Source organism: Amphiura filiformis, chromosome 12 (genome assembly GCF_039555335.1).
Source record: "Amphiura filiformis chromosome 12, Afil_fr2py, whole genome shotgun sequence".
Classification (NCBI taxonomy): domain Eukaryota; kingdom Metazoa; phylum Echinodermata; class Ophiuroidea; order Amphilepidida; family Amphiuridae; genus Amphiura; species Amphiura filiformis.
Window position 1 is genome coordinate 53,773,649 of NC_092639.1, and position 22,929 is coordinate 53,796,577.

The 22,929-nt window shown below is 34.9% G+C and overlaps 1 protein-coding gene across 1 annotated transcript in view; it reads right to left on the reverse strand.

Annotated features, from left to right (window-relative positions):
- LOC140166414 (glutamine-dependent NAD(+) synthetase-like) overlaps positions 1–22,929 on the reverse strand; it is a 42,514-nt gene that overhangs the window by 9,642 nt on the left and 9,943 nt on the right. Inside the window, exons 2-10 of the mRNA XM_072189870.1 lie at positions 14,540–14,600; positions 13,633–13,749; positions 12,757–12,810; positions 10,657–10,798; positions 8,474–8,562; positions 7,457–7,574; positions 5,363–5,494; positions 3,743–3,817; positions 2,751–2,924 (exon numbers count right to left, since the gene is read on the reverse strand). Coding sequence (XP_072045971.1) covers positions 2,751–2,924; positions 3,743–3,817; positions 5,363–5,494; positions 7,457–7,574; positions 8,474–8,562; positions 10,657–10,798; positions 12,757–12,810; positions 13,633–13,749; positions 14,540–14,600 — 962 coding nt within the window. The remainder of the gene's footprint in view (positions 1–2,750; positions 2,925–3,742; positions 3,818–5,362; positions 5,495–7,456; positions 7,575–8,473; positions 8,563–10,656; positions 10,799–12,756; positions 12,811–13,632; positions 13,750–14,539; positions 14,601–22,929) is intronic.

The following is a 22,929-nucleotide window of genomic DNA, read 5'->3' on the forward strand; positions in this document are numbered from 1 at the left end:
CAGTTCATTCAAATACAAACAATTGAAAGTTGCCCTTTCAGTGGTAAAGTTAGATTAAAAATTTACTGAATTGGGAGGTGTTAAAACAACAGATGTAACCCTTGGTCTTCCATTTCTTGTGACCTTCTTGGTCACAGAAAACATTGAACTTGCTTTGACCTCCTCCAAATTCACCCAATGAGCACCGAAAACATTTTCTTCCATGGATACTAAATACAAGGCAATAGAATTTTGTTGCAACTTTCAAATCTTGGGTTACTTTCATTTAAGGGGGTACTACACCCCTGGCCAATTTTGTGCCTATTTTTGTATTTTTCTCAAAAATTATAGCACATTGGTGACAAGTAAGATGTGTATATTATAGGGGCAAGGACTACAACTACTGTACTGATAATTCAGCAACTCAAAGCAAGTAGTTATTGATTTATTGATCAAATATTGGTTTTCCCTCATTTTTGACTGTAACTCCACAACTATTGCCTGTGCTGAAATCAAATTTCCAGTGCAGTGGTTGTAGTCCTTGCCCCTATAATATACATATCTTACTTGTCCCCAATGCGCTATAATTTTTGAGAAAAAATGCAAAAATAGGCACAAAATTTGGCAGGGGTGTAGTACCCCCTTAAGTGTACGCTGCGACATCAATATTGGAACCATTGCAACAATTGAGGTGTCATAATGCGCAGAAATAAATTCTCTTCTGACTGCATATCCCATTTGCTCAACCGTTTAGGAATAAGGGCCATTATTTAAGGGTGGTCTTAACCCTGGAAATATGGAAACTTTCGGGCTTCATAACTGCTAAATTATTAGTAGGCATGTCCACTAAAAATTGAAGTATTTTTAAATTGATTCAGACCTAACTTATTGGATGGGAATTGATGAAAGAAACATTTTGGCGTTTAAATAATCTTAATCGGACGTTTCATTCCAGAGATATGGCCTTTTCGAGTGTCACGGTTTTATATAGGGCTGCTAGAACATGTTAAAAAGTTAAAGTCCAAAAAGGAATACTAACAGAAAGTGCAACTTTAAGGTACTTTTTCTTAATGTATTTATTAACTATCTTATCTGGAACATTATATTTGCTTATAACAACATGAAAATAAGATCATCCTGAAAATTTAATCGATTTTGTTGACATACAACAAAAATATAAGACCTCAAAACCCATGGTTTGTTTGGTGAAACCTCAAGCATGATCATAGATGGCCGCCATGGAAAATATCTCCATAAAGGAGATGAACAATAAGTGCATTATTTCAAATGGAAAGCGGTAGTCTTAAACATTGTTCAATCTTTAAAGGTCAGCACATTTTATCTTCAAAAATTATTATATTTCATCATGGCATAAGTTTGGTAACATTAATCACTACCAATTTTGAGAAATTTGCTCCAACTCAAAGGTTATCTTTACTACATTGAGCAATACACTGTGTGTGCATGGAAGCCATGATGGTCCCCGGTTTTATACTCCCTATGAAATGGACATGGTAGTGAGAAGTGCACGGGAAGTGCATGATTTGAGATGGGCAGCAGTGAGGCTTAAACATTCTTAAATTTCTTAACATCCTACACATTTTGTCTTCATAAATAGTTAAATTTTATGAGTATGTAAGTTTGCTTGTCTGATTCACTCCAAATTCGGAGATAATTGCGTTTGAACACATGATGCACGGAATGGTGTCACTTCAACCTGTTGTAGTTCTCATCTCATTAAATTTTTCATTAAAAAAGTTGATCTCTTCATGCAGGAAGGTCCTCTCTATTTACTGACCAAACAGGAAAAAGTTTGGTTAATGTTTTCTGGTGGAATCGGGAATTTCTTGAAACACCTTGATATAGGCCTACATTTGGATCAAAACAAGTATGTACGCCATTTAACAGGCCTGGGATTTCTTGTATCGATCAGTTTCTCCATAGACAATACGTGTGTGAGTGCACGCACACAGTAAATGAAAAATCGTTCTAGTGGAAACTGTATTGAGAGTGGGCATCCCTATTATTAGTCTAAAGAATATAAAAGTATACATTTTTAGATTGGAAATGACTTGCTGAATTCATCTGTGAGGTCAATTTGGGCCAAAATGCTCATTTTGGAGAAAATCCCAAAAACAGGTTTTTGGCCCAAATTTTTAGTTACAGCGTAACAAAAAAAATTGTTTGGCCAAAAAATTTTTTTATTAATTTTAAAAACTAGATAAAAATATCTAGGGACCGTTTTTTATTCTTTTGAATTTTGACCAACGTTGAGAAATTTGCACCAAAAATGGTCAAAAAATGCAAAATTTTCAAAAAAATCATAAAAAAGCCTGATTTTCGCCCAAATTTCAAATATTTTTGGTGAAGTTGGTCAAAATTCAAAAAAATGAAAAAAAGGTCCCTAGATATTTTTATCTAGTTTTTAAAAATTAATTTAAAAAATTTTTTGGCCAAACAAATTTTTTGTTACGTTACTGCAAAAAATTTGGGCCAAAAACCCGTTTTTTGGGATTTTCTCAAAATGAGCATTTTGGCCCAAATTGGACCTCACAGATGAATTCATCAAGTCATTTCCAGTATAAAAATGTATACTTTTATATTCTTTAGACTAATAATTTAGAAGTTATGAGGCCCGAAAGTTTTCATAATTCCAGGGTTCAGACCAACCTTAAGGGGAGTAATTACTTTTTGGTAGATGTTTATTATAGTGATTCTGTGCACCTTGGTAATTTCTATAGTAAATAAATCATCAAATAGAATATCAGTACCTGTCCACTCCTACGTAAGTAGTCCCACAGCCAGCAGGCTGGTCCCATTGCTATCTCTTCCTCTGGTGTGTGTAGCTTGACCGCAAATGGTTCCACTGTTGGTATGGATGTGTCTCCTGGATCTGACAGGGCAAAGTTCACGCGCACTCTGGGGAATGGTGTTGATCTTGAAGCCTGTGGTATAACATTATGAAGTTGTGCATTTATTGAATGTACTCTATGGATAAACAGCTAATTATGGACATTAATCATTTTATGTTAATGACAAAGCGATTATTTTTTTTTTCTTTTCAAAGAGCTATTTACCACACACAGACATACATGTGAAATCCTGATTTATCTACTTTTTTTCCAAGCCAAGTTTGTCATATCATTAGTGATGTTTGGGACAAGCTCTTGACCAATATCTGATGCCAGCCATTATGTTTATAAAAAGTATGTATGAACTGACTATTTCCAGACTTGGAGGTACAGATCAAATTTATCTTCAAAGTAAAAGATATTCAGTTTGGTATCAAGAATTCTGATTTTGAAAATCAGCCACAACAAGTATGCATTGGGTGTTTTCTATTGTTTTTAGTAATATTGTAAAAGGTTGTTCAATCAATCTTTATTAACACAGCAAGCAAAATACATATACAAGTAGGCAAAACAACTTACTTACAAAAAAACATTCAATTTAGACTATGATGTGTAATTTAACGTGAATTTAACATGTAGCAAAGTGAAAACACCCATGTTTTCTTCCACATCTGACTCTTTTTTGTACCACATATATTAGAACACTTTTCTCTCCCTTTTCCCAAGAAACTATCATGTGAAGCTAGCTAGAAGAGCATGGTAATATCTAGCCATCATCCAAATTAATTACTGCACAGGCATATTTCAAACATACTTCAGGGCATCATCATACAGTGGACCTAATCAAATGTTTAATTTCATTTAATTTTCCAAATTGATCTACTTGCAATAGTTATTCAGCAGCATCTTACCTGTAGTGAGGTACTGCTTGTCTGTGCTCTGTACGATCTAACATCTTCAAGGTCCAAAGTTGCTGTGAGAACCTCCTACAAATGAAAATACAAAGACTTAAACATGAGATGTATAATTTGGTAAAAAAAAAAGGTTTGTCTCAAAGCTCACGAGTGGTTTGAAAACAAATGCGAAATGCGATTTTTTTTTTTTTTTTTTCCCGACTTTTCATGGTATTTGGAGAAAAATATCTGAATTTTTCTGGAAAAACTAAAAAAAAAAAAAAAAAATTTTGTAATAAAAAAAATTCTGCATTTCTTTTTTTTTGAAATCTGACGATTTTACAAAGCGTAGCCTGAGCTTTGAGACAAACCTTTTTTGGGGGCCTAATGGCTTCCTCAAATAGATTTGTTGAAGCGCCACATGAAATAAAAGAAAACTGCAAAGCGCCACTCATGCTTTTGCGCCCAGGGAGACATAGGGGTGTCCCCCTTTGAAGCTATCAATTTTTTTTTAATTTGAGGTGCAAATGACGCCATTTGGTGCAATATTTTGTACTATTTTAGCCTGTCTTTACAAAGATAACATTGGAATCGCATTGTTTAATGTTGAATTGTAGAATAAATTATATTGGAGATATTCCTGATGGATGAAGTTTGATCAAAGGGTTTGATTTGATGTATTTTTTAAAATCTAAGCGGCGCCACCACTCAGGAAGCTCACGGCAGCGCCACAAGTGCCGCATGCAGCGCCCGCTATTTGCGGACCCTGGCCTAATGCATTCTAAATAACAGAATCATTATATGGAATGTAAAATCTAACAATATGATAGCTCTATATTTGGACACAATCTATGATTTGTTTGATTAAATGCTTTGATGTTATTTGAAACTGAATTTTGGAATAATCAAGGAATATTGAATGAATAAATTATAGAAAACAAATACCCAAACAGCCAGGCCAGAGGTACTTCATATGTGTGAAGCAAGTTAATATATGGTAATAACTAAATTTTCAAAATTTCTGACTTTGGTCTAATTGGATCAGATAGTGTCACATATGTGACCTGCCACCACAAAATACACAGAAAGTCACAAGTTGGTAGTTTCGAAATGCCCTGGCTATTAGGTTGGTGGTCTTTGTTTTTTCTCGGCCATATACTGCGTCTTGGATGGCGAGCCTGTGAAAGAATATGCGCTTTATATTCCACCACATGGGAAGAGGAAACCGGGACGGACAAGCACACTGTACTTACAGCATGTCCAGCACCTCCTGGGAGATACTGAAGGGATGCTGCAGCCAAACAAAATTGTTTCGCTTGCCCAAGATCGCATTAGTTGGAGAACGCTTGTAGCCGCCTGCTCCGCAGCCGACTGATGATGATGATGATGATGTTTCCTTTGTGACTGGCCCATTGTACCCCCATTCACAAAGGACATACAGACATACTTCTTGCTTGAACAGGTGCGCGTGAAACAAAGCTATCAACTCAGTTAACCTGGCTGTCTCAAAACTACCAACTTGTGACTTTATACTCATTTCCTTGTGGCAGGTCACATATCAAAGTCTTTCCATATACCATACAGCACATGCACAGCCAAGGCATAGCATCTCTCTATTTGATATTTTTCTACACTTACTATTTCTGTGAGGCTAAACTGCTCACTGGCAACCACTACATCTCCATTGACAGCTATAAGTGAATGTACACCATAGTACACTCTCTCCCCATCACATCCTCTCATGTTTGAATACAAGTAAATACCACCACACTAGTATAAACAGAAATAAAACAAACAACATTATCTCATCTTGTCTTCTAACCATGCCCAAGTTGAGCTTAAGGGGGTTCTTCCACCACTGTGGTAAATTTGTGACTATTTTTGTATTTTTCTCAAAAACTAAAAACACACTGGCAACAAAAGTTACATTGTACGTATATTATTGGGGCAAGGAATCTAATTACTACACTGAAATTTCAGTGACTCAAGACAAGCGGTTCAGTATATATGATAGGAAATGAGGTACATCCTAGCGGTACCTCATTTCTTATCATAAATAACAAACCGCTTGTCTTAGGTCACTGAAATTCCAGTGTAATAATTGGATTCCTTGCCCCTATAATATATATAAATTTTGTTACCAGTGTGTTATTAGTTTTTGAGAAAAGTGCAAAAATAGTCACAAATTTATTGAAGGGTGTAGTACCCCCTTAAGGGAACCTGGGGAGCTCCAGACTGCAATGCTTTATTGTGGTATGTATATATGGTGTGTGCTTCTTTGCAAATCCCTTGTTTAATGGTTTATGGTGTTGTGTGTCTTGGGCCAGAGTGGTAAGCGGATACCTGTAAAGTGTGCTGAGGCTTGTGGGTTTATGCCTCTGCATATAGTGCAGTATAAATCACAGCGATTTTTCTTCCTTTTAATTAGCATTCCTGCAATTATGCCAAATTGTTGCAGGAATGTCTCTCCGGATTTTTCCCAAATTCTAATTCTGTAACCACCTCATGGTGTTAGGACAAGGATATGATTATGTCGATCATGCCACTGTTTTTCCGTGTGATATGATTATGGTTTGTCTTAGGATATGGATTAGAATAATTAGTAAAAAGATTATAAGATGCAGGGGATATTGGTATTGATAAAGATTAAGATGAGGAATCAAATTGGGACAGGGTATGGTAGAATCAGTCATCAGTCCTATATTCTTAAGTTGGTCATCCTCTATTGGTTCAGAATGAGATTCTTACAGAATATAAAGTGCATATTATTATAGACAAATCCAATTTCACACATTCCTACACCTCAATGGCAGCCATAGCCGGGTCCCGTCTTAGGTCTATCTACCTAAAATGTGAAACGATGTGGCCTTGGCGGGGATATTAAACTGCATTCCATCACCTTTGTTACACATAGACAAAAGATCTAGAATGATGAAAGTTTACAACACAATACAATTCAACATTGATTTTTAAGCGGATTTAATCTACCCAATTGGGCAGTAACACCAGTACAGTGCAGACGGGACCCAATAATGGCTGACTGAATTCTGACCATCACTTGGCTCGGTGGATTCGTCTATAGCTGCTTGATTTGTTACTGTTATTGGTTTAATCAAGCTAAGTGTTCTGATGCAGAATAAAGTATCAAATGAAATGAAAACAAACACAAAACAATCATAAAAACAAAAAAGTACATGTATTAACAAAGTGAGTATAATGAGGATAATATGAAATCAACAAAATCAACTTAGGGCTAAGGCCCAGTATAATGTGGCAAATTAGCATCTGTGAGAATTAAACTGCGCAATATTAGTGTAATTGTGTATATTCAAAAATTCTGTCAAGTAGTAGCTAAAATTGCTGTCACAATCTTTCACACCTGCTGTCGTACCCAAGATTACAGCCAATAAGAGATTAGTATGTCACAACCTGATCAAATCTAACCTATCAGAGACCAGTATGTCATGAGCTGATCCAATCTAACCAATCAGAGACCACTATCCTGATCTGGTCTATCCAATCAGAGACCAGTATATCATGACCTGACCCAATCTATCCAATCAGTATCACTCTTCCAGCTTTACCAGCAGCAAGTTAAAAGAATTCTGACAGTGATTTTAAAACTCTGGTTAAAGAAGCCATGCCAGCTAGCTCTGTTGTCGCCATAGTTTGTTTGCAATCTGGATTGAACTGATCTCACCGTGATCCTCATTATACCTCTTTACAATCTACCTTCATGGTTGCTGACTTCACTAGGTCAGACACCGTGTGGCATTTACGCAGCTCATGGTGACTGCCACTTCCGTTTGTGAATATCTCCACACCATCAAGGGCCATTGCAATGTGTGGGCTACAAGAACAATGGAAGGATATATGTGACGTGTCATGTCAAAAGGAGACACTTTTGGGCATGATCATAAATGGAGAAATAGCCAAAAATCTGCCCGGGGTGATTTTTTCACAATTTGGGTTTGTTGCGAATTTGTAATGTTATTAATGTTAAAAATATTGTTTGATAGTTTCAGACTGGAATATAACTGGCATCTTGTATTTTTTGAGAAATTTTGCAAGGTAATTCCTACTCTCAACATTGTCAATAATATTTGTAAAGGACGATATCTCAATTCGCAATTTTATCATACCATAACTTAGGAACTCAATATCTTAGCTTAGGAATGTCCGATTTCATTGGGGAAAACGACGTTGTGGAGCAAAATATCTCTATGTTTAAGATATGTAAAAAACTCAAAATTGATAACCTGCCCAAAAGTGTCTCCTTTTGACATGACACGTCACATATGTTCAGAGGTTAGAAATTAGGATTAGGAATAATGTTTGTTAGTGATAATTTTAGGATGTGAAGGATATCATTTTTTCTGCAAATAACATAACATAAACAAAGTTTTATATATCAAACAAACATTTTAGACCAGAAGTTGCCAATGGTCACCAAAAGGGCAAGTCCAATCCAAGGGCAATTCAAGGTTAGTTTAATTTGTTGTGCTGAAAGTCAGTTTATAAACTTTTAGAAACATTTTTTATATAGTAGTGTTCCAAATGTGGAGCACAACCACATTTTACCATGTGGATTTACAAAAAATACAAAAATATATAACTGATTCGAGTGATTTGACATTTTGGTTTGTTTCTCGAGTGTCCGAGTTAAGAGTATATTACAGCTGTCTGATTTTTAGATTTTATGTACTGGATTTGAAAACAAATCAATCTATTTGTTGATATCACTTGTACCTGTTTGCAGTCCATAGACTCTCACAAGTCTCTGCTCCTATACATGTATCCCTGGTTGAAAGTACACCATCACCAATTGGTACTGTGGTCTGTGTAAAAGAATAACGAAGTCTTGAGATATAGCTTCAGTAGTTAAAGGAGACCAAAATGTTGATATTCCAAACAGCGTACACACCCAAGGAAAGTGCCATCAAGTCCATCATATAACAGGCTTAATAATAAACTGCAATTGACAGCTTCATTTGCATAGTGGCTCTGGTATCTCGATGGTTTAATCACACAAGCCAGGAAAGTGTATCTCTTATATGTTTGTCCAGCAAAAATAAATTTCCTAATTTTCACAGAGCGAGTATATGCTATACTTTGATCACCTTGTAATCGGTGGGCCTTATAACATCGCAGATTACTATCAAATTATTTTGTTTTGAGAATAAGGCCCCAAAAAAATATGTTGTGTTGCCCTCCGCGGCCGGGTCAAAATCGCGAAAATCTTTCTTTTTTTTTCTTTTTTTTCAAAAAATAAAAATAAATAAAAATCCAAAAATCCAAAAAAAAAAAAAAAAAAATTTTTATTTTTTATAATTTTTTTAACAAATGATTTTTTTTAAATCATACATGTACCCCCAAGCCTATTCCCGGATCCCTGACGTTCACTAAAAAGATTGTGCCCCAAGCCAGCACTTTAATTGGATAGTAGGACTTGCTCATTGAATCCCAACAACATGGATGTTAGGCCCTTCACAATTGATTTTGAGTTTCCTATTTCCCGCCCGCATCAAAAATTGAGAATGCACAGTGTTTAATTATTTGATTTTTATCTGTCATTTTCTCTGTTAAATGACATTTTTGTAACATTAATTTGCTACTTTCTTACTTTGATCATGAATCCTGAACAAACAAATAACACATATTATTATCAATGTATAAAATCAACCATAATTGCAATATGATCTGCAGTGCCAAAATGTACCATGCAGGATATTGATATTGGGCTGTGACCACTTGTTTCAAAATGAAGAAAATAATAAGTAATAAATAACTAATAATTAAGTTACCTTATGCCTTTTTTTAAATATTTAAATAGTAAACTAAGAATTAATTGTGAAGGGTCTTAATATTAATATTTACTTCAATAAAATATTCAACATTGGGTAGAAAATACAGCCAATATTATGCATATGCCTCTCTTCACTCATGTTACTGTGAAATAGTAGGCATCAAATGGTTGAGTTGGCAAAAAAAAAAAAAAAAAAAAAAGGCCGGCTGTACTACCAGTTTTTAGGCTTGGGAGGGCAACACAACAATTTTTTTTTTGGCCTAAGTCTTGCGACATCTCACCAGAATCATTACAAATTACTAATTCAAGTTCTACAAAATGTATACTTTGTCTAATTTATTTAATGTGTACACAAATTCAAGACCAGACGGGTCAATTAATAGTACTCATTTCCCGCCTATTCAAACTATAGTGATCATCGAGCATGTGGAAAAAGACAAAATCTCTGCTCTTCTTCTTGTTCAATGACCAATGGTCAAATGTCTTGTTGTCATGACTCTTGGTCAGCCGATTAATGTCATTGTTTATCATTTATCATCAGCGTTCATGCCCATATATACGCTCGTCACACGAAGTAAAGCACATAACTCTGAAGAATTAGGAAATTTGGTTTACTGAGTGTTTACAAACACCCAGGATTTACTCATGCCCTCATCAAGATTTACCCAGGACAGAACAGACTCAGCAGAGACTGGATTCAGTGGGCTATTCCAGTTGAAATCCATACACCCCCTCTGGAAGACATGACCTTAATCTCCCACACAAGGGGTATAGATTTCAAATGGAATCACCCATTCAGGTAACTCTGTTTGAAATTAATACCCCATGTGTGGGAGATGAAGGTTGTGTCTTCCATAGGGGGTGTATGTATTTCAACTGGAATAGTCCATTTGCTTTTTAACTCTGAAGGCACAACTGACTTTATAGTGGCCCTGATTGGTTAATTACATAATCATCTGAGTAACCAATTAATATACAGCTTCTAGACATTTAAGCACAATTCTCATCAGTCCTAGTACTACCATTCTTAACATGCTGTTGATTGGCTCAATAAATGAAAATGTTGTTTTTTTGTTTTATTTTTTTGTAACCAATCAGCAGGTAGTACTCTTGTAATAGCCCATACCTGTCCAGTAATATCAGCAATCATTCTTGGCAGGAAATAATCTTCAACAATTTTTGGTTTGCCCCAGCCTTGGAACCAACGTAGCTCACGGTATATACCATGGTTTGCCATGTCCACTTTGGGTTTGATTAACAAGATTTTCCTGTATTCAAGTAGAGAAAAGAGATATCATTTGTAACTTCATCTTTAAAATTGTGTTATTTTGTAAAGTGAAGAGATGAAAGTGACGGATATGAATGAGGTTGCATCGGTAATATGTCAGGCATTTTGCTTTGGACCTCGGAACTTGGGATATTTCTCGGTTCTAAAGGCAAAATGTTTAGATATTTCACAATGCCCTCCAAATAACATATGTGACCATCCAGCAAAACTGAGCCCTGAAGTCGCCAATCATCATTTTTGAGATATTCAACCAAAATATTCTGCTTGAAATTAGCTTTAAAATGATGTATATCATGTCTATAGTACTTGACATTGAAGTAGTGAAAAATCAATAAAACAGTCAATAAATCCTTTGTTTCCTATTGTTTATTGTTAAGTTCGATGGAGCATATCTCAATAGTGGCACTGGCGACATCCGGGCTCAGTTGTGAAGGATGGTCACATATGTGCACTTATTAACTACAACACAGTCATGTACTTGTAAATCGATTCGATTGTTTAATGGGAAAATGAAAGATGAAGTTAAAATCTTGTTTGTTTTTTATGGTGATAGTAACAGATGGATTCATTTGGTGTTCACAGCACTTTCTTACATGTATATACCTTTCATAAAAATAAAAAAGTAAAGATTCCTCCTAAGATCATTAAATCTACATTGTAGATGTTGAAAAAACTTCAATGGGCACAAATCTATTATAGATGCAGTTAAAAAACTACTTTGGATAAGATATTTATGTGCAATGATGTGGACAATGCCTAAACAAGATATGTTTGATCAAGCTTGCAATTTGCATTGGCCTGTAAAAAAAAAAAGAGGATAAAGGGATCACTTCCTCTTCCTGAGTGGCTTACAAGTGATTAAATCCAATAATTCTATGATTGTATGATAGCTAGAAATATTAAGAAATGAAGTAAATCAACTGAATAAGACATTGAAGAAGAACTATTGCAATGATGCTATCAACAATAATATACATGTAGATGATTCAATGAAGTTATGGGGTACTATAAGAAAATGAATTCCTAAAAATGTGTCTTCTGCTACTAATGATCAAACAAAAGTTTCATTTATAGATTTTCATTTGCATGGAACAAGTTTCCTCCCAAACTTTGTATTAATTTTAATTCAATGTGTTTGGGTGAATTTTAAATGCCATTGGTCTGTAATGCTTGTGTAATATAATTTGAGCTAAACAATTTGAGCTCGTCAATCATCAAATCTCAGGATCCACCGTCGACTACTTGTCGATATCAATATAAAGTAAAAATATTAAGTTCAGAGACCATGTTATGCATCGTTTATTTACATTAAAATACAGCTGTATTACCATATACCCCATAATTTATACACAGCATCAGAATATTGGGATTGTAATGGAAAGATAATCTGCAACATTTACAATTAAAAACAGAAGACTGATGCAGTCATGGTAAATACTGGTGACGTTAAGTTTATTTTAAGCTTATGTTTAATATTTTAATGACTAGTTTTTAGCCCAATATTTTGTCGACAATTGGTCCATGCTTGTCGACAATGAAGAATTTTGTTTGTCAACAATATTATTGACAACAGCTTTGTGAGAACAGCCCTACACATTATTGCATTTTGTTTTGTATCATGTCTTGTATAATATATATTTCTTATTATTATTATCATGCTCATGTGTTTTAGATTTTTACAATACTGAATATTAGGACATTTTTGCTGGGTTAATTTTTTTGCAATTTTATCAATTCAGGACAGTTAAGTGGGTGTTTAAGTCGCGTTTCCAAATATATTCAAGTTCATTAAGTATTAAATATTTTTGTAGGATTATAAATTTGCGGCTGCCTGTTCGACCGTGAAAAGGGCAAAAATTAAACGCCACGAAAATTTCCTGCTATACAGTACCTTAAAGCAATTGATGCTAATCATCTACATTGTATACTTGCACTTACTTGTTCAGAAAAATAACTCTACAATTGTAGCGTACGTTCTTGTGCATCACAGGCCTACAAATATGTACAGAAATATAGAAGACAATACAAAATGATTATTATGTTCAATATTTTAAAGACTTCACACAAAACTACAGACTGCAAAACATCTATGGTATTTATAAATTATGTAGAAGGGATGGTTTAAAATACTTTCCCTGATTCACTTCAAGTTTAGTCCAGCCTGCGAAGTTGAAGCCCCAATATTTCTGTCATACTTGGTTGCAAAGTTATGAATTTCATATGTTTTTAAAATGTTTTTTTTGTCAGATTATAAAGGTACAATGTATTGTTTTAGCCGCTGTCGTGCATCTATTGTCTCATTTAACACGGGAGATATCATTATTTTAAGTAAAACAACAAGGCGAGGAAATTGATGTCCCCCGTGTTATATGAGACGATAGATGCACGACAGAAGCTAAAACAATACCTTTATTCTCATTCTTAAACTCTTCAATTCAAATAAAAATATTAATCATAAGTAGCCAATACCAAATTTTATTCAAATTAAATCCTATATTTTACAAGGAATTAACTAGGGCTTACAATCGACATACACAATGAATAGTTTTGTTTGTCTGTTTTACAATCATGGCGAAATGTGTGCACAAAACAACAACCAAGCTGCAAAAAAATACAAAATTGGATCGCTATACGATACTGAAAAATATTTTTTTAAATTAACACTTGGGAAAAAAAAAATACGGCCAACGCGTAGCGCTAAGCGCTAAATTGGATTTCACATAGCAATGCGCGCGGGTGTCTGAGACATACATTCTTTTTTTATTGGCCTAATGAATAAAAGTAATATTGTTTGATATTGCAACAATAACTCACATTCCGACATCACACATGATATCTTCACACACAGGAGACTTGAGTAGCTCTGCTAATACTTGGAAGGAATGAAGACAAGTATCCGATTCATGAAAATGGTCATTACATCCATAACCACTGAAAAGTAGATATCAAAAAAAGAAAGAAATACATAGATTTCATAAGTACATGTAGGCCTACTATATGATATAATTAAGCAACATCAGTGGGAAGTCAAAAATATTGATTTTGAGATATAGCCAAACAAAGGAAGTATTTCCTTTTGTTTCCTATTATTTTGAAAACTCTTTTAAATAACTGCTCACATCATTTGAACTGGTTATCCAAATTCAATGGGGTTTTCTGCAAAATGTGCTTTGCAAATTATACTGTTTACAATCTTAGATAAGAAACTGAAAATTGAATATGTCTGACTTCAGACTGACTTTGCTTGATCACACCACATTATAAATGCTAAAATTAAAGGTGGGTGACCAATTGACAGTCCCATCCTTCACTTTACCACATCGAAATGCAGAATTTTGTATCAGGTGAAAGCTCATGTTTTTGTCATTAACATATATTGAAATTTTAGGTATTTGAAATCGGTATATTTCCAAAGAAATCATCCAAAACTGTCAAATTAGTCAATTGCCAATAATTTTCATTTGGTGTTGGTCTGAGATGTATGTGGGAGGGGGGGGGGGAGTGGGAAGGGTTAATAGGGGTGGGGTGGATGGGTGGGTACATGTATGTATGAGTGGGGGTGGTATGTGCTTGCTTGTTTCAAATCACAAAGAACCCTTAAAACTAAAAGCTTATCATAACCTGCCAATGAACTTTTCATAAATTGAAAAGATTATAATAAAAAATGCATGTTTTCTTTCTCTGATTACATCATGTTTATAAGTTCCAGTAAGCAACTTACGTAATTTCCAGTTCTGGTCCCAGTCTGTATTTGGCTCCTTTGGCCTTGGCAATCTCTATACCTGTAACAGACAGGAAAACACGACAGCAGGATATTGGTTAATAATTGGTGGTATTTTGTAAGAATACAGGATAATTCAAAACACCTTACCTTCCTGTAACAGTACCCTCAGACACATGACATGATTCAGAGCAAGTTCATGAAACACAAACCCTTTCATTTACTTGTAGAATTTAAATAGAACTTTTCTCATATCATTAAAATTATTGGCCCAATAAGTTTGTTGTAAATTATTAGCCCAATAAGTTTGTTGTAAGACTAATAGCGTGTTTCTACTGAGCAGACGGTTGCGGGTTAATTCGAGTGAATTCGGGGTGATGCGAGGAATACGCGGTAACGGCCCCAGCAGAAACAGATCGGGTGAAGGTTAATGCGCGGTAATGCGAGTGAATCCGTCAACCACCTATTGAGGTGGTTAATAGTGGTTATCTGTGATAACGTTAGCAGTAGAAACAATACGGGTGACGATTTTGCGGGTGACACGGAAGTTAGCCTATTATAATACAGTGTGAGCATTCAAAATCTGACCTTGAAAGGTCACATAAACTATTTGCTGGACTTCCGCCTTCCCCACTAAATATGTGGGTAGTGAATTGTTACCCTGCATTAACAGCGCAGTAGAAACGACCCAGTGAATGCGAGAGGATTGAAATGCGGGTGAAGGTGTATTCGCGGTAATGCGAGGTGCTCAGTATAAACACGCTATTTGATAATGTGTTTATGTAATGGTTTGAAACTCATTCAATGAGGAGTAAATCGTGCATGTGAAGGTGGATTTAAACAAGAGCTCTGATAATTTTACACATCCATATGACCATCCCCTAAAAATATATAGTTTTACTTTTATAATTTGTAAGATCCAGTTGTTCCAAATTATGTTCAGTGCATTCACATACTTTATAAAACAGGGCTCAAAATACTGGGGCTATGAGGGAGGGGTTTACCCTTATTTTGCCTAGATATTATAGCTTACATAAAATGAGCAACACTCAATGAACGATGGGGGATTTTTCTTAAGAAAAATGATAAAATAACCCCATAAAATTATGAATTCTTGAAGCCTGACTTTGAATGAATATCAAATACGGTAGTTTTTCCAAAAAATAAATTGATAAACATACACTGAACTTGGTTTGTTCAAATATACATGTACTCAGTGGGCCTACATGCACGCATATACAAAGATGCCATTTGGAAACTTTACATTGTACAATTTTAAAAACTGGTAGCTTTTCTCATGATGAACCACATCAAAAACAGAACAAGATGCATCACAGACACAAGACATTTTACCTGTGTTATCCCAAAAGTGTTTTTGTTATTAGTTCTACGTAATGTACAATGTATACGACGTTGTAAAGTTTGACAAGCATTCAATTTGACAAGCATTGAAATGATTGAAGCACCTTCCTGTATTCACCATTTTGCAATTGCAGCTTCCTCATCAAAACCTTGATGTTACATGTTGCTCTAAATTTTGTATCTCCTGTCATGATATTAGGCAACCTGACTCACTGTGTGTGACTCATGTGAAACGCATCATAAACAATACTTTGCAAGTGCTGTTGCTTTTAACATGTTCTTGAGATTGAGTTTTGTGTATGGTTTTGTCTATACATGTAATTCATAAATATTCCAGTGAGTAGTATGAGACGTCCTTCTCGGGGAGAGTGGTGGCTGTGATGGCTGGGTTTGTGTATGATTAGCATTATAATGAAATGACATCATAATTATGCTAATTAATCAGACTATAGGCCTTAGTACAAAAGATAATTAGTTGTTTGATGAGAATGTGTGTTGAAGCGTATTTATTTATTGATTGATTGAGATTGATTGAATCATTCATTCATTCATTGGACAATGTCTGTACAAGTTTATTTATTCGGACTTCGCAGTATGACTCATCAATCTTTGAGGTACCGTACTGAAGTGTTGTACTTTTTAATTTTGTTATTCCTTATTCAAAATGTTGAAATAATATTAGTAATAACTGACGGGAAGGGTTGATGTTCACTTTAAGTTGAAATAACGAGGTAAAGTGAAAGAAACCCCACTGGTTATTTTGGCCATAAAACATGCAGTTCTATGGGAGGACATATTATCATGATAATATGTCAAACTTTGCTCTGTTGACCTACAAAGACAACAAATTTAGCCGATTCCATTTAGGTGCAAGTTGGGACATGTGTAAACATTACAAATATGCACAAAAAAATCAGGTTTGAAAAAAATTAACCAATTTCATTTTATAAGATCGTACATTATGGCTTTAAACTGGAACTATGTGTACAGTAATTGAATATTATAGGCCTAGATCACAATAACCCTGTAACACTGTACAGGCAACTTTATCAAAGTCAAGATTATGTAATATTTGATGAGTATAATGTTAATATTTCAGAATAATGCACAGAAATGTTGCTAAAACACAAACACAACAAAAAAACCAAGTAAACATGTGATTAGGAATAGTAAAATATCTGAGTAGTAGTACCCGGGTAGTATACGCTCCAACATGCTATCAGGTTTTGGGGAAATCCGAATGAGTCATCCTGTGATGTCATAATAGGCTCCATTAACCAGTTCAGCTTGTTTACAAACCGGTTCAAAGTGGGCATGTATGTAAAAATGTTATTTTAAAAGTAATTTATGGAGGTTTCTTTTATGTATAATATTTGTTATCACGGTATGGTACCGGTACCTAAAAACTATTATGTAATTGGTATTTCAATTAATTATCAAAATATGAACGGTACATACAAGGCAATTAGCTAGGTCTACGACGTACGTAGCATTTTGTTAACTCTTTATGACCACAAAATGTGCCATACATTGTGTACACAGCAAATTATGTTTTCAGCATTACCTAGTACAAAAACATTTTATTTTAAAAGATAACAAGTTTTCCTTTGCTTTCCTCGCAAGCCAAGGTGTTAGCCAGCGATCCGTCCACCCATGTTTTGGACGGCCAAAGTCAAAAGTAAACGGGTGGGAAAACCATCAACACGTCTTATGGACGGCCTAAAAAAATCACGCAAGCTATCTAAGGACTAAATTCTAGTTTATGAATATCAGGGTTAAACAGTTACCAAAACTTTGAAATCAGGGTTTTAAATGTATTGGATTGGAGGAATAAATGAGGGAAATCATGGGGTAAAAAATCAAAAACAAGGTCAAAATAACTTGTTGACAACAAGTGAAACATCACTTTCTTCATGATTATCAGATGAGTGGAAATTTAAAGTGGCAAAGAATTTGAGAAATGAGCAATTTTCTCAGAAAAATACACTCACATTTTCTAGAAATTCACCATCTTAAAAGTAAGTGATCAGATTTTTTTTTCATTTTGTATTTTATACCTCACATTGAGGATGTACAAAAATAATCCACTACCCAAGTTTTGAGGTAAATTGAACAAGTGGTTTTGATATTAAAAGTAAAAACATGTTTCAGCAACAGCCCATATAGAACGGTATGTGTGGTATACCACATTTGGGGATGAGGCTATCACTTTTTCGTTCATAAACATCTAAGTAAATTATATTTTGGGCTTAAAATTTCGCTGGGATTATGAGAAAAATATGATCTTTCTTCTGATGACAACATCTCCATTTTTATAGAAAAAAAGTGGGGGAGGGGGAGATGAGGCTGTGGATCACAGGTAAACCCATCTTTAAGCAATACAATGAAAAAAGCATTTTATAAATTTATGAAAAACTTTAATGAGCAAGATGATGGATGAGGACACTGCTAAACGTAGAGCATATAGGTGCAGTGCCCTCAGCCTGAAGTTACAACTTGAAACATTCATTGCATTAGAACAAAAAATAATGCAAGGTATAAATTTGCAAAAATCACACACTGATTTCCATTCTACATATGACCCATTCCATGTCAACTCCAGGGATGTGCACCGCAGCACCTCTTCAATTTTTTTTCTTTTTCTGTGTGGTGGTAGATATTGATGAGAAAGTAAAATCCTGAAAATTTGAGCTTCATACTCCATTTAGTTTTCCTGTGGCATCAATTTGAAATTTAGGGGGGTCAGCGTAAAAAATGTGTCGCAACGCGAAAGACGACGTTTGGAGGGCTATAAATGTATATATAAAGGGAACCCCCTACAACTTTGAAAAGTATGTATCCTGAGGTACCTTTTTGTGTACAATTCAAATCTGGCATCAGAAAACTTCTAACTCTTTTACTTTTTAAAGTCTGGATGGACGAAGTTGCATTTTGAGGGCCCTATATCTAAAAAGATATAGGGCCCTCAAAACATCTAACTTTCATCCATCAAGACTATTCGAGGGTCAAAACTCCAAAAGTAAAATAATTTTACTGTCCATTTTTTTGCCAGTCAGAGCCCTTTGGTAGGACATTACTCTTATCCAATATTGAGCCTTTTAGAATACTTATAGCTGAGATATTATCCATGCAAAACCCCAATAGTACATTTTTTGTACATTTTGACCCCCCTGAAAACCAATGTCAGACAATTTGCACCACCATGACCTTCAGGTATGTTGAAGATATGTTATTGGACAACATTTCTGAGAGATATTGGCATCAGTTAGGTTTGCCTTCTCCATAGAGTTGTACACATTTTTGATTTCGCATATATAATGACTTTATGTACAACTCTATGGAGAAGGCAAACCTAACTGATGTCATGAAGCCATCAAGACCCCAAGCCAATATCTCTCAGAAATGTTGTCCAATAACATATCTTCAACATACCTGAAGGTCATGGTGGTGCAAATGGTCTGACATTGGTTTTCAGGGGGGTCACAAATGTACAAAAAATGTACTATTGGGGTTTTGCATGGATAATATCTCAGCTATAAGTATTCTAAAAGGCTCAATATTGGATAAGAGTAATGTCCTACCAAAGGGCTCTGACTGGCAAAAAAATGGACAATAAAATTATTTTTACTTTTGGAGTTTTGACCCCCCGAAATTGGTCCTGGATGGACGAAGTTGCATTTTGAGGGCCCTACATGTATATCTTTTAAAGTAAAAGAGTTAGAAGTTTTCTGATGCCAGATTTGAATTGTACACAAAAAGGTACCTCAGGATACATACTTTTCAAAGTTGTAGGGGTTCCTTTATACATTTATGGCCTCCAACGCGTGTTTCAAGGCTATGCGATAAATTTTTTATGCTGACCCCCTAAATTTCAAATTGATGCCACAGGAAAACGAAATGGAGTATGAAGCTCAAATTTTCAGGATTTTACTTTCTCATCAATATCTACCACCACACAGAAAAAGAAAAAATTGAAGAGGTGCTATGTGCACATCCCTGGAGTTGACATGGAATGGGTCATATAATTTCACATTAATTTTTACCAAAATGGTATTAAATGCAAATGTTCTCATTTAGGCCTAAAAAAATTGTTTGATTGGCATAACATCAAAAAAAAATTGGGCATGTCGGTCGATATCGGCAATCTTTTTTTTTAAATTTTTTTACACACACATTTTAAGCTGTAGGCCTAAATTGCATTTATGATAAAGGCATCAAGGAACTTTTTTATAGTAATTTTAACCAGCTATTATTTTGTGTGATCTAAAATAAAACATTGTCAAGATTTTTCTGCAAAGTCATGACATGATGTAGGTATGCCAGGTGAATTCAAATTTGCCATCAAACTGCATCATTTTATAAATTAAAGCCCTTGAGTAAAGAAAGCCAAAACTGAAAACCTTTTTGTCATCTATACAAAAAAAATGTAGCACTTTCCGTAGCAAAGTTACATCTTGTCAAAGATTGACTTTCATCAAAAAGATTCTGCTAGCAAAATTCCCCAAAACAGCATTTCGGTAGTGTTTCTAGATCTTAGTCTCATGATGATAGCAGCTTTTTTTAATGGAACTGCTATCAAAATCCCTCTAAAATTACATGTGCGATTGTCTTATCACCATAAAAAATCATATATTTGGGTTAAGTGAAGTATAGAAAACATATTTATGTAGGTTTCCTCTACCAGCCTGTTCTTTTAAATTTCTATGTAAAATATTGTGTTCTAGGTGAATTTGGTTGACTAGCAAATGTGTTAATTAAGGTTTGCCTGGCATACCTATGATGGTGAAACTGAAAGTGAAAGTAAATGAGTTACGGTAACTTTTAACTGTAAAATCTGATAATATTTTATTACAATACAATACAATACAATAAACGGAATTTATATAGCGCCTTAGCATAAGTATGAACAAAGCGCTTTACAATGACCTTAAAAGTACAACTTACACACACTACATCTTAGGCTACAGTAAAATGTACAACTTAAACTTTATTAATTGAAATTGAAAATAAAAAACTAGTCTTGGAAACAAATAGGTTTTCAGATTAGATTTAAAAGTTTATTATTTATAAATAATTTTTAACAGTAGGCCCCACACAGTGTCGACTTCCTATTCAATAAATATAAATTTAATACTCCGTTGGTGAGCGAAGCGACGGCGACTGGTATTTCACGAGCATAAGAAAAGGAGTTCTATCTGATTGGCTAGCAATCGATCGCTTAGGTCGCTTAGTAGTCAACTACAAACTCAAAACTGAGCATCGTATTCAATTCGATTGAAATCGATATTCTATTATTGCCGTAGATAAAGAGAGTGATAGTGTGTCAATAATGTACATTGTATTGCAGCTGGATTTTACATGCATTCTTTTATATAAATTTTTTCTCAAAGAGTTGAATATGATCAAAATTTTTACTCAGGATTTCAAATTTTTTACCCGCAAATCGCAGTTAAACATATCCACAGCAAAATACCGGTCCTCACTAATTACATGTAGTGTATTTAATTTCCAGTTAGTGTATTTAAGATAAAACCTGACAACAAATAAAATTTTCTTGCAATAGAAATATCATATGGGATACTGATATGGTAGGCGCAACCGCCATAACGTGGAGCTGCTACTGCGTAGCTGACTTTTTGCTCCGTGGAGCCAAATTGACCAATCATGATCATGTTAGAGTTTTTCATTACTCGGAGGTAAAACTGACTAATTAAGTACGACTTACTCATTACGTGAAGCGAATTTATTCATTAAGAATTTGCCAGACGAAGCGTCACGTGGTTGCAAGATATCCTCGGTCACGAAAGTTATGATTCAAAAAGTAGCTTATGAAAAGTACGAACTGACTTATTATTAAGATGGACATGCACTCATAAGAAACTCATACAGTATTGTACATAACTATATAGCTAGGCAGAGTGGTGGTAAACTATGCACACAGTTCTGCGATCTGCAGTGTATCGCCGGAGCTAATTTGTATAACTTAGCGGTGTCCCTCATGCGAATTCGACCTTCAGCAAACTGCAAACCAGTTCGGATTTACTTTATATACTAGTAGTAGGCCATACATACTGTAGTTACTGTCCGTTTTCCTATACACAATACTCAGTGCGCTCACCATTGACGCGTGACATCTACAAATAGTGTATGTTAGAAGTATAGGCCATTGCCTAGTTGACGTCACTACTGTGTAAAAAATAACCTGCCAATATTTAAAGTATTCTCTGAAATTCTAGAAAATATAGTTTTGTAACATGTCCTAAATTTTTAGCTAATTTAGGTGTTTGGAAATATTGGTACTTTTGTACCAAAAAATATGAAGAAATTATTTCTAAACCGTGTTAAGTCATTAAGCTTCTCATTTTCAAGAACGCTGGTTAACAATAAGCAGACTATTGTCTCATTTAAATAGTAAACAAAAGCCCACAGTATTGTTACCTTTGCGTTAAGCTTTATAATCGTTCACCCAACTGAAACTATAATACCAGCTCATTGCTCATTGCACAGGTAAAACAGACACAAGTGCAGTGTGTATTTAAACCAGAGAAGATCTGATGTAACATAGTTGAGCCGTTTTCATTGAGTGTTATCTTGGTTTAATAGCTTTTAAATTATGGTTTAAGTCCTTCAAAGGTCGTGGTGAGTTCTACTGTAGACATGACTGCATCATGATTATTTTTAAGTCAACAACATTCAACAATATGATCACCGTGATAGTATCAGTACCGTGGGTGTCAGTGATCCTGGCCTGACACAGTAGACAAACAAACAAACAAACACGCCACACACATTACACATGCATGCAAGGTAACATTGACTATACACTAATCAAACAATGGTATTGATCCTGTACAACTGGTCGTGGTTTATTTACAATCGATTCATTTAAAATCCCCATAGTAAACATTAATTTTGGCAAGAGTTTTCTCTCTCTGGACGAGGATGCATCCACTGGCTCCGCGTAATGAAAAGATCTAACATGATTGGTCAATTTAGCTCCATGCTGCGAAAAACTAAGCTACGCCAGT